At 44.1% G+C, this 13,556-nt stretch overlaps 1 protein-coding gene across 1 annotated transcript; it reads left to right on the forward strand.

Annotated features, from left to right (window-relative positions):
• The first annotated feature begins 3,472 nt into the window (after nucleotides 1-3,472).
• pcolcea (procollagen C-endopeptidase enhancer a) lies at nucleotides 3,473-10,516 on the forward strand. Its single transcript, XM_048237826.1, has 9 exons — nucleotides 3,473-3,691; nucleotides 5,500-5,608; nucleotides 5,956-6,214; nucleotides 7,552-7,673; nucleotides 7,820-7,956; nucleotides 8,208-8,569; nucleotides 8,807-8,884; nucleotides 9,104-9,274; nucleotides 9,969-10,516. Exons 1-9 carry the CDS (start codon nucleotides 3,597-3,599, stop codon nucleotides 10,097-10,099), a joined length of 1,464 nt encoding a protein of 487 aa, XP_048093783.1. The 5' UTR covers nucleotides 3,473-3,596; the 3' UTR covers nucleotides 10,100-10,516.
• The last annotated feature ends 3,040 nt before the right edge of the window (nucleotides 10,517-13,556 follow it).

Consider the following 13,556-nt stretch of genomic DNA (forward strand, 5'->3'; position numbering starts at 1 on the left):
TGAAACATAAAACCCACCACAGCAGGGTCATAGCCTAGTATGTTTCCGTCTCTGCCGTTTTCTCTTTGTCCAATTCTCTTCTGCTGTCTCATGTCTTCTATGTGTATGTGTAGGCTATACATCATCTAGATTCTAAAGAGATTTCGGATCGTTTCCTATGACATCTTGCTTTGGTAAACCTGTACCAACAACTTTACTATATCTGCTTGCAGAGACATGATGGTTGTGATGAATACTGTACACATACAGTACTGTGTAAAATTCCAAGGCCACTATTATATTTGTTGTTTTAGCAAAGCTATAATGCCCACATATTTTATTCCCAATGTCTTTAGCCAGAAAATATGTCCACAGTAAAAACAAACATTTCAGGAACAATAGATTTACCTGTTGAAGTGCAGTGAGTCACCTCCATGCGTTCCCCCCTCCCATCACCCAAACCATCCATCACCTACACCACCCACATATTACTTGTGTCACTATGCCTGTTTGCCCAGCTGTTTCCCCTCACCAAATTAAACATGAATCAGCGGAGGACACAAGCTCCTGCTCAGCTATCAGTCCTTGTGATGGAGTATATTAATATAATCTCATCATCCATGTTGGCTGGTGTCCAGGTGAAAGCAGGCTCTGGCCCTGATATGGCCCTGATCCGGCACCGATCCGCCACACCCATGCCCACTCTGGGCAGGAGCCGGGCCGATGCCCCAGAGCCCACTCTTATTTGGGTTGAGGTGTTCGAGAGAAGAGGTCAATATGGAAACCCTGTGGACTCAGCGAGGAAGTGTAAACAAACAACACGGCCAACTTTTGTTATCTGCAAACCACAATGAGTGAGGACAGCACGGCTAGACCGCAAATGCAAATATGCAGCTTGAGCTTGTTTTGCACATATTTTGCTTGTCCGTTCCTTCACCAGAAGAACTGTTATCCTCCATGTATAACATCTGGTTTATCCTTTTAATGCATGTCCATTCATGGACTCCAGATGCTTTTTATTGTAGAGATATGACAGAGAAATGGAGATTTACGCCTCTGGTCGTCATACTGTATTTTCTGTTTCCTGTAGACATTGGACCCCCCCACCCCCAGCGTCTCAGTAAATTTCCAGTGGCCTTTCCCCAGGCCCTGGCTTAGTCTCCAGCCGTTCACATGCCCCCTGGTCTCAGCCTCAGCCCTCCCCCAAACCCATTACTGCGTGCTGGCTCGTGTTGATGGATTGCTCTACAGGCCAGTCTTGAGTCGACACCCTTGGACCACAGCCAGGTGTTTGGGTCATTGTTACCCCCCACCATATTCACACACACACACACACACACACTAATAACGCATACACACACCTAACCCTCCCACACCTACACACTTTTCCCCCCAGCCGACTTCCCACGTCACAGCATTCCAGCTCCTCCTTATCTGCAGACTCCCGTATAGTTGAGAGATATCACTCACACAGGAAGTGTGTTAAGAAAAATCAACACAACAGTCCTCCATAACGATGAATTAATTACTATAAACACTTTCTCTCCCACAATCACACGGCCATGAGTGAAGAAATCTGTTCTGCATCACTCCCCCCCGCCCGCTCCCCTCCATCTCACTACCATCTTGTTCTGTCTGTCTCTGTTCTTTCTTTCTTTCTTTCTTTCATTCTTTCTTTCTTTCACTACTGCTTCACTTATTTCTCAACCTAGTCTCTCAGTGTGTGGGAAACCCTTCAGGATGTACTGTTACCCTGGTGAATATATGTTAACAACAATTTGGGTTCATCTAAAATGGACAGAATTTCAAAACTTCCTTGCGTGGGCTGGCTGGCTGGCATTCATTAGAGTGCCAGTAAGCAGCCATGTAGGTCAACCTACTCACTGGTCAGCCAAAATGTCTCTGGACCTGACCAGGCTCTATCATGGTTTATGTACTGAAAAAGAACAAATAAAGGAAATTCCTGCTGGATAATGAAATAGGTAACCGCAAATCCGCTGGGGTGTAATTCCATCCTGGGCCGTGAGCACACAAACAGCCCGGCCCGTGTGATAACACAACTCCAGGGCCCATCTTGGCAGGACTTCTGTGGGTCCTGTGCTCCCACCAGACCACTGTTGCATATTATCTGCGATGTGTAACAGCAAACTCTCCCCTTCCTCACACACACACACACACACACACACACACACACACACAAACACACACACACACACACACACACACACACACACACACACACACACACACACACTACCCTCCCAACTCAAAACGGGCCCCAGATAGCTGGGCCAGAGGGGTTGGCCGTCACAGCAGCAGAGACACCATGAAGGCGGAATGTCCCGCTCCCTCTCGGTAGGGAATCATCCACTTATGCCTCCGCAGGATAGACAAAACTCCTCCAACCATGACAGCAAAGAGCTGGTCCCGAGGAAGGAGATGTTTGGGCAACAATGAATCGCAACTCTAAGGCCAGAGGTGCAGCTATCAGACGACCCCCAAACTCCGATCAAATGGTGCAATGTCTGTGTATTGTAAATCACCATGTTTATAACCCTCTGCCTAACAGTCTACGCCAACTCTGCTTTGAATCTCTTGAATGTCTCTGGAGGTGGATGCATCCAATCTTTCCAGGAACGCTTCCCAGTGGACTGCCTTGCTATCTGGAATAACAAATACTGTTCTGGAACGATTGGTGAAAATTATAGTCTTACTTTTTGGAATGTTAATAGACCCCCCCCCCCTGCAGGGTGACCTTGAAGTGATGACCTATGCGAGGCCTCTGTCATAAACTAACATGGTTCTGGGGTGGACTTCCTACTGCGCATCTAGTGGTTAGCTCTGTTTGTGTGACCTGTAGGTGGACATCTGATACCTTCAACCCAAAATGTGCATGTGAAAATAAACTCTCTGCCACTGTGAAAACAGACTATTGATGCGATGAGATGAGATGATGAAGTGAGGCTAATTAATGTTGAAAAGAATTGTGGTTTATGTAGTTTGGTTGGACGTAGCAGTAGCACAGGAGCCTAGTGGTTAACTGTTCCCATGCATTCCACCATGAAGACCCAGCACATCCACAAGGGCAGTAAAACTTAAAGGGGAAAGAAAGGAAGATCTCTCTTGACATTCTTGTGTTTTCTGGGAAGAGACAATGGCTTAACAGAACTGCTGCCTTGCATGTCGGGAGCAGGCTGTCTGTATATCATCAGCCCCTGGAACACACAGACAGACAGACAGACAGACACACACACACATTTGCAGTCCAAGCCTTATGCATGTGTGTTCATTTTTGTTTTCTCTTTTTGTGCACGTTTCTTTGGATGATGGGGGGTGGATTACTAGCGGCCAAAGTTAACATGGCGACAGCATCTGTTTCTAATTAAGATCGCCCCTCCCCCCTCACAATGCCCCCCCTGCATGATTTTTATTCCCTCCCTCATACGTGCCTCTGGAAAGCTCTCTTTGGTTCTCTCTTTCTCTGCCACTTACCCCCATCCCCTTCTCCAACAACCCTCCCACCCCATCCACTGCTTCACTCCACCTCTTCTCTCTTCTCATCTGTGTCGCCTCTTTTTCTCTCTCTCTCTCTCTTCACTGTGTGTGAGCTGGTCAGTATGGAGAGCATGGGATGCATGTGGACCATGGGGCTCGTCTGCCTGTCTCTGACCCTCGGGTGGACACAGGGACAGTCCACCAACAACTACTCCAGGTGAGGAGGAGAAATGGATTGCATGAGTTGGGGTGAGGGGAGGTGGGGGATTTGTTACTCTTCTCTACAGTGGCACTGTGATGGGGTGTGTGGCGATTTCTTGTTTATACTGGACTTGGTCACAGGTGGGCAGAAGTGGGCCATGGGGATCCAGACGTCTGTTATGAGGATTTAACAGAATTAGGATTTGGACTGTAACATTTTCCATTGTTACTTTGGAACTAAGCCACGCATTAGGCACCGGTCCCACCCACCGCACAGGTGAAATCTCCAGCGTGTTTTTCATGTTTACAACTATCAGTTTCACACGTTTACTACTGGTCTAAAAAAAACCCAACAACAATAACCCTGTCCACAGTCTCACTGTCCTTTCACACCCATGTGCATGGAGTAGCATGAAGGACAGTGTTTGCCTCATCCCCCGTTCCCATAATTTGGGTCGCCTCAGATGGTTAGTAATTAGGGATCCATGGCGGCAGGCAGCCCTGTTGCAGATGTTTGGGTTGGGGCTGGTGGTGGCGTCAGAGTCAGCCGAGCTGGAGCTCAGGGTTGACTCAGGTCGGCTTGGCTCACAAGGCTCTGTTGACGCCTCCAGACGCACGGGGTGCTCGGCCATACAATCTGCTTTACAGGAGAGTTAGGACATTCCTTGGAAGTGCTTAATTTCCCAGCATTCAGCAATTGAGGCAATGGTTGTGTTTCTGGAATTTTCCGGAACTTTCTGGAACTTTCTACTCCTGACGGCCAGAGGAGATTTCGAGTGCTGACTCAGTAACCGTGGGCGAATGACCTCGGCTGTCTAGTTTGAAAATTACTGTCAATGTAGATAGTCGTTTCATTACACAAAAGACACAGAAAACGCACTAATTTACAACTTCACATGGTTGTTTTGCAGCTTTTGTGTAACGCGACTGCTATAAAACTATGTCTGGCACCAGTCTTTCTCAGAACACTGTCCAGAACGTCGACAGATCATTTGCCAGTGAACAACTTTTTATCCTTGAAGGTGGCGTAGTAATATTTAGGCTACAGCACTGTGAGTTATTTTGGATGGGGAGTTTGGATCAAGTATTTAAACAGACATGAATGTGAAAGCCAGCTGATGGAAAGGTTGAGTTGAGAACCAGTAGGAATGCAAAGAGAAACAGACAGTTATTTTGCCATTGCAGATGTTACATTTGTAATCTGTGGCACATGCACATTTACTTTGAATTACATATATTTGAAGTAATACGAGAGACAGAAAGACAGAAAGATACATTGATGGTGGAGGATGGAGAGAGAGAAAGAGAGAGAGAGAGAGAGAGAAAGAAAGAGAGAGAGAGAGAGAGAGAGAGAGAGAGAGAGAGAGAGAGGATGAGACATTGATGGGGGTGTCTCATCCTCTCTCTCCCCCTCCCCCACACACACACACACACACACACACAGGGAAGGCCACTGAGATGGAGCAGCCCGCTGAACTGGAGAGAGATGAGGCATGCAAACAATGAGTCATGGCTCACTGTCATGGTCTGTGTATTAGTGTGCAAGTGTGTGTGTGTGTGTGTGTGTGTGTGTGCCTGTGTGTGTGTGTGTGTGTGTGTGTGTGTGTGTGTGCCTGTGTGTGTGTGTGTGTGTGAGAGAGACAGAGAGAGAGTGAGAGAGAGAGAGAGAGAGAGAGAGAGAGAGAGAGAGTGAGAGAGAGAGAGAGTGAGAGAGAGAGAGCACACAATAAATATTTGCCAGTCATTCGCTCCATCTGTTCTCATTCCTTAACCCTTGGTTGGCTGGAGGGGTAGCATTTGACTGTGTTTCTCTGCCGTCCCCAGGCCCGTGTTCCACTGTGGGGGGACCCTGGATGTAGACACTGGCTTCGTGGGCAGTGAGGGCTTCCCAGCCTTCTACAAACACAACAGCAAATGCACCTGGTACATCACTGTGAGTTCTCCTTCCTGCATCACGCACACTCATGCAGTGCAATTACTCTTAACTTCCTTATTCTCTAATGTACACTCCCCAGTCTTGCCTCATCCACACACTCTTCTGCTGTACCAGTGACATGTGAACGTATCATGTTCATGAATATGTAACACACCAACTCGTTTATACAGTTCATTCAAATTTATATTTCCACTAACCAAAACTCAATCCTTCATATGTACATTTACAAAGTCATTCCCTCACTCATTCACTCACTGAAAAACTCTTTCACTCACTCACTCTTTCACTCACTCACTCACTCATTTCTTCTCCTCTTCCCCTACCCTCCCTCTCTTCTCCTTCAGGTCCCGGAGGGGAACGTGGTCATTCTCAGCTTTAGGATCTTCGACCTGGAGGCCGACTCCCTCTGTCGCTATGACTACCTGGACGTCTACAACGGCCACTCCAACATGGTAGAGAAGCTTGGGCGCTTCTGCGGAACGTTCCGGCCTGGGACACTCATGTCCACTTCCAATACCATGATGCTGGAGATGGTGTCCGACTCTGGGACTGGGGGGAGGGGATTCCTGGGCTACTTTCAGGCAGGAAAACCCCATGCTGATGGTAAGGTCTCCAAATGAAGTGCTCCGTGTTAGCATGTACATGCTACAGCAGATAGCCCCAAGGCCATAACAGAGAAACTCTAACTGGTGAACTATAGCCTACTTACTGGACTGTGTTCAATGTTTGGTATTTGAGTAGTCACGATGTGTCACAAAAAGAGATTCAGCCACTGTAGGCAAAAGCGTCACAACAGCACACTAGTAGGTAAGGACATCAAGGCATTATGTAACAGAAATGAACTGTTGGACATGTGCTCCTGTTGCTCAGCTGATAGTTGGGAGAACGGGGTAAGTTGAGCATAGGGGTAAGATGAGCCACCCCTTTTTTCTAGGAAACCGTAAACACATGTTATCATGTGACATTTTAAGGAAGAAGGAATCATTCCTTACAATCTGTGGAAAGGCACAAAACATTGCAAATGTGGTAATATATATATATATATATATATATGTGTGTGAAAAAAAAAGATTTTTTGCTCTCCAAGTGGATTCCATTCATGTCCAGAGTTAGGGTGATTTAGAGAAAATGTGAATTCACAAACATTCAGATGTATTACACCTCACTTGGTGCCCTAGCTATGATGTGAGGGCTAAACAAAATCATGAATGTTACCTAGCTTGAGGTGAGAAGTATTTTCTTTCAAAATGGTTGTGGGGTAAGATGAGCCACCGGGGCTAGGGTAACTTGAGCCAGCTAACTAGTACTTGTATTGCATCTGTAAGATTTTAAAGCTTGCCTTGATTTTGTGACCTCATTCTATATGTTCCTTAGTGTTACTAAGAGCTAAAGAGACTAGGCAGCAAATGAATCAGACTTATTTACAGTAAGTCAATTAAATGGGTGACAAAATGTTACAGGCTCACACACTCCCATCTATCTCAGCAAATTCAGTTGAATCTATTTAGCAAATTCTCAGTTAAATGTTGGTGTTTGTAGCAGACATTAAATTATTGTTTTAAGAAAAAAAAAAAACGCTTTTTACCTGAAATCTTTGTTTTGGACCAACTTACCCCACACCTAGGCTCATTTTACCCCACATATGGAGTAAGTTGTGCCAGAAGACCAACTTTTTGGTAGAGAGCATATCTGTGTATGTCTGTCATATGTTTGGTGTGAAGGTTACAAAACAAAATCTCTTTGACACATTAGAATGCTGAAGAATGTAAAAAATGGCTGATCTCCCCTATTCCCCAGTGGAACTACAGCCAATCGACACCATTAAATTGTCTCACCCCAGGGAGCCCATATAGAGATAAAACAGTTGACATTTAGCTTTACCGCATGTTGCATCAGGTATAGTTATGAATGAACCTTGTAAATGTATGTGCTACTTTTAGATCAGCTTTGCGGGGGGAAATACACCAAGTCTCAGGGGTCACTCCAAACCCCCAACTGGCCAGAGAAGCACTACCCACCTGGGGTCACCTGCTCCTGGCTCATCACTGTGGAGCCTAACATGGTTAGTGTTTCTTATAAGCATTCATACCCATACCTATACATTCACATGACTAAATTCTGTACAGTGGACTATATCTCCATCACAACCCGTTAGAATTGTGAGGTCCAGCAATATAAAAAACTGACTTTGATTTCTTTCGTCTGCAGGCCGTTGAGGTGAACTTTGAGAAGTTCACCATTGAGGGAGACACTTACTGTCGCTTTGACTATGTGGCACTTTACAATGGAGGAGAGAGGGAGGACTCCCGACGCATTGGCAGATACTGTGGAGAGGTGCCCCCCAAGTATGTGCAGATTGTGCACTCATGTGTGGACATGTGTTTTTGTGTGTTTGTACGTGTGTGTGTGTGTGTGTGTGTGTTGCTCAGTATTCCTCAATGGAACTGAGTTATAGTGTAATTATGTCTAGCTTCTTGCATGTTCTATACATTCCCAACTATCTTCCATTCACAGATCATAGAGCTCCATGCAACTGCCTCCTTCTCTCTCTCTCTCTCTCTCTCTCTCTCTCTCCCTCTCTCTCTGTCCTCTGCAGGGAGATAGTGAGTAATGGTAATGTCCTGCTGGTGCAGTTTGTGTCCGACACAAGCGTCACCTCCGACGGCTTCATGGCCACCTACCGCAGTATCCCCCTCGGCTCCAAGCCGCCCACCACAGGGGCTGATGTCGTAACCGGACCCCGTGTGGAGTCTCAGCCCCGTGTACCTGTGGTCAGAACTGACCGACCCGTCAAACCCGAGAAATCGGTACCTAGGAAGCCCACGGAGAAACCCACCACGACCACCACGACGGTGCGGCCTACCCCTAAGCCCAAACCAGTCAGGCCAGTCAGGCCGGTGAAGCCACAGCGCAGACCTGTGACCAAACCTGAGAATAGCAAACCAACAAGAACCAGAGGTGAGGGAGAGAGGGAGGGAGGGAGGGAGGGAGGGAGAGAGGGAGGGAGGGAGTGAAAGTGTGAGAGAATGAGTGAGTAAGTAAAAGAGAGATAAGTGAAACTGTGAGAGAGCAAGTGTGAGTGCCGAGAGAGAGTGAGAGAAAGAGAGAGAGAGCATTTTTTTAAAAATAAAAACAACCAAGCATTTGTTCTGCATGTTGCAAATATGTGAAAAATGTGAATGTGCCATTTTCCAGCTCCCCTTAACCCACTGTGTGCACAGCCATGCAAAAGAGATGAAACCATCAAGGCCAGCTACTGTGCCAGTGAATTTGGTAAGTTCCTATTTGCAAGACTGGAGGGCTGTGAGTGCTCAGCAGACTCAGCATCAAAAATAAGCAATGCTCTCTGCAAGAAAAGGTCTGTAGGGGAAAATAACAGTATGAAACTTACAGATTTCATAGAAAAATGATATTCAGATCAAACTGATTCAGCTTTATACTGACTTATTGTATGGGTTACTCTGAGTCATCTCCCTCTGTTCTCATTGACAGCGATCACTGCTAGACTGACAGCAATTACGCCCAAGCCTGGCGGTGGGGTTCAGATCACCGCGTCCCTCATCAAGGCCTACAAGGCTGGCCGGCTGACAATCACCCAGGCTGGAGTGGACATGTCCATCAAAATGGTCTCAGTTTGCCAGAAATGCCCCGTGCTACGCAGAGGTACTGACATATCTACATTTTTTTTTTCACATACAGGGGTCAAGATGTTATTCCTTGATATATTCATGTTTGAATATGCAACAAATTCAATTGCACTGATTCAATTATTGATTGTTCAGAAAAGAAAATGAATAAAAAATCCCTTCCTCTCTCCCTCTCTCCCTCACTAACTCACTAACTCACTTACTCCCTCTCTCCCTCCCTCACTAACTCACTTACTCCCTCTCTCCCTCCCTCCCTCCCTCCCTCACTTACTCAATAACTCACTTACTCATTCTCTACCTCCCTCCCTCACTCCCTCCCTCCCTCACTAACTCACTTACTCCCTCTCTCCCTCCCTCACTAACTCACTTACTCCCTCTCTCCCTCCCTCACTCACTCACTTACTCAATAACTCACTTACTCATTCTATTCCTCCCTCCCTCACTCCCTCCCTCCCTCACTAACTCACTTACTCCCTCTCTCCCTCCCTCCCTCCCTCACTGACTCACTCACTTACTCCCTCTCTCTACCTCCCTCCCTCCCTCACTCACTCACTCACTTACTCCCTCTCTCCCTCACTCACTCACTTACTCACTAACTCACTTACTCATTCTCTACCCCCTCCCTCCCTCCCTCCATCACTCACTCACTCACTCACTCCCTCCCTCCCTCCCTCCCACACTCCATAATCCATATTGTTGTGTTCTTTCAGGTGGCAGCTACATCCTGATGGGCCAGGTGGATGAGGAGGGACGCGGTACCCTGGCACCGGGCAGCTTCACTGCCGCCTACAAGGCTCCTCACCACAAGATCCTGACCAACATCAGCAAGCAGCCATGCTAACGCGTCACAAGCCCTCCGACAGGCCCAACACAGCTCACCAACCCTGAGACAACACAAGCAGGTGTGTTTTGACTGAAGCAGGCTGGGGTATGGAAAACAGATCATACATTGAAGGAAATGAAGTCAGAGACGCACACTCTCGTTTTATCACAACAGGACTGGTATTAGAAAAACAAAAGTACAATAATGAAAAATACAGATGAAGTGTGAAAATGCCAAAATTCTTAACTTGCAGCTGAGGTATCGATCCTCACTTTTTTACGAGGTGCTCACAGTACAAAGCAACAGCTTTATAACTTCACATAGTGAGACTATATTTTTTACTTACGTTTTATACACGCAGACATGTCACATATTATATTTCTGTGTAAATTATGATGATGTCTTTGAATAAAAAATAACTTTTATATAACACAATCTGCAGTCTGAGATTTTCTCTTTTGAAAAACAACTGGGACAAAGAAATTTCCAGTCTGCTTGAAGAATCTGTTGTCTTTGCCAGGAATAGCTTGCCTTTTTAGGTTATGGAATGTTCTATTGTGTACATTTACCAACAAGCAATACACTTTGACATTTCATGTGTCATAATATCATAATCAAGCTGTGAAGGACAACCTGAGTATATAAACATTCATGTGTCTTTTCAATACATCGAATGTGTCTTTTCAATACATCATCAGACTGCTACATTTGAAAATGTTATATAATAGTCTCTGTGTTTTGCTATAGTCGTGAGTTGTAGATTACAGTGTCGTCGTGGTCTCTACGTGCTAGGTGACAGCCTGTTACAGTAATCAAGATCCTCATCTTCTATGGTTCCAAGCTTTGCCTTTCAGTGCCATGACAACCCAGGCCATTATCCGTCATGTTATGTAACATCCTGTCTCCTAGAAAGGTTCTCAGGTTCTTTTCTGTCTTTTCCCATAAGTCTATTGTGAAAGGAGCCTCTAAGAACTATATGTCAAAGTATAGCTAATGTTTTTGCCGCAACAAAAAAAATAAGTGTGTGTTTGTGTTGGGGGTGAATTCTAATTATTTTAGCTTTATTGTTTTTCCTTATAGTGATAGATTCAAAGGTTTGATTCAGTTCAGCATTTACATGTGGATGAGTCAACCTACAGTGAGAATAGTCAAATGTCAGATATAACTGAGTCTGCAGAAAGTTGAGTTTTCAGACTGTCATGTTGCGTGTTGAAGACATGCATTTAGGAATTAATTTCTCTTTTCAGTTTCTGTCACTGATGCATGGGGAAATAGCGCCATCCTATGGTACAAATCTGAAACTGCTTCGATATTCATTTCAACAGGGCTTTCCAGATGGAGTGGGGCAGTTTATAGTATATAAAAATAGAACTGTACAAGAACATCAATTATGCTTTTATAGAGGCAGAGAAGATCAGTAAGCCATTTTATGTAATCTTATTTCAGTTTAAGTTTCAGTTTTAGTCCAAAACTCCAATCTTGAGGGAAAAAAAAAGTTTATTTTGAGAAAAAGGAAAATCTCATAAAGAAAAAAATATGTCACTCACAATGATTGGCACCCGTGCTTGTAACGTCTTCTAAGGCTTCCCTTTGCCAATAAAACAGCTTCTCCTATGGCACCCCATGAAATTGGAGAATACAAAGCAAGGGATTTAAGACCATTCATCTTTGAAGTTTAGATCAGGGGACTGAGATGGCAATGGCCGAAGCTTGATTTTGTGTTCAGGAAACCATGTTTGTTTTGATCTGGATGTTTGTTTTGGTTCATTGGCCTGATGAATGATCCAATCATGACACTTTTAGTGTCTTGGCAGAGATTGACAGATTTCCTCTGAAAATGTTCAGTTTGATATCATGCAAAGACCTTTGGGAATAAAAACAGCCCCACAATATCACAGCCCCTCCACCATAATTCTCATTGGGCATGGGCTTCTTTTCAGTATAGTCTATGTACGCCAAACCCACCTAAAGTGTTTCTTGCCAAAGAGCGCAATTTTCATTTAATCTGACAATAAACCACACTTTCAAACAAAGTCACTGTACCATTCAGTAACTCCTGCCATTTACATTTGTAATTAATGACTGGAAAGGCTTTTACCTGGCATGCCCTCTGAATGATCTATTAGCAGTGAGGTCACTTTTGAAGATTTTCTGGGGGACTTGGTGACTCTATCCTATACCATCCTCCATACTGTGCGTGGGGGCAAGATAATCATGGGTTCCAAGCATGTTTGTCACATTTCAAGTTGAGTAGAAGCTTTTAATTATTGTAATTTTCAACAAAGTACCTAGTTTTTATTCCCTGACTTACAACTTCCTTTTTATTTAAATTTAGTGTATTCTTTTGACTTTCCAATGTTGAAAAAGGACTCGTGGATTTAGCTTCTGTGTCCCTTTATTTTCATACCTTAGTGAAAATAAGAGAGGTCATGAACTACTTCAGAAAGTTCACAGACAAGAAGTTGAAATTAGATAGGAAAATACATTTTGTATATAAGATTTTCTAGTGGTGACAATAATTGTAAGCAATGTGGTTTTGTTAAAAATATTTATTTCTTTATGAGATTTTCTTTTTTCTCAGAATAAATGTGCTTCCCTTCCCCATTTTTCCTCATTGTTTTCATTGTGAGAGTACAATAAATTGGCAAAAGATCATTTTTTATACCTATTTTTAGTCAACTTTACCGAAGGTGCCAATAATCTGGAGGGTACTGTATTGATCATAATCAGACATGTTTTCTAAATAGACAATCAAGCAATTCATAATGAAATCTAAATAGGTTAGGGTGCCCCCGTCACCCAAAATCCAGAAAACCGGCAATTCACATACTGTATGAAGAGTTTGGTTCCAAAACGCCATATCTCCGTTTTTAAAAACATGAAGTTTGACAAAAGTGAGGCTATTTCATTTTGTATTTCAGGTAATATCAATCAAATTGCAGTTCTGTTGTTTTGATTGAGTGAACATGAATTCAATAACAATACCCAATTACAGTTCTACTGAAATTACTTGGGAAACATAATGTAAAAAACATAATGGAAAATTCATTATCACTTTTCCAAACTCTTCATATGGTCAGTCAGTCAAAGTCTGTTTCGTAATACTTCACATAGTCAATGCGTTCTCTGTTTTTGATGGTGCCTGGTACCGCCTGTGTACGTTAATATGTAACTAGACAAGTTTTCATTGAGTTTTTATTGTTTTTTCTTATATTTGCCAAGGGCTATGCAGAGAACTACATCTTCACCCATGACATTCAATAAGTATCTGTGTGGGGCTCCTTGACACAGTTGTCCAGATTCTAAAATGAATACTAGAGAGAAAATGTGTTATTAATATGGCTATTTCTGTCAAAGTCACGTAAGCATGCCTCAAAAAGACTAGTCAACAAAAAGGCAAAGTAGGACACAAGGGTGATGGTTTCAGTTCTTTAAAATGTAATAGATTCAACAGAATCAGTTTTGACATTGCAAG

This window comes from Alosa alosa, chromosome 2 (genome assembly GCF_017589495.1).
Source record: "Alosa alosa isolate M-15738 ecotype Scorff River chromosome 2, AALO_Geno_1.1, whole genome shotgun sequence".
NCBI lineage: Eukaryota > Metazoa > Chordata > Actinopteri > Clupeiformes > Clupeidae > Alosa > Alosa alosa.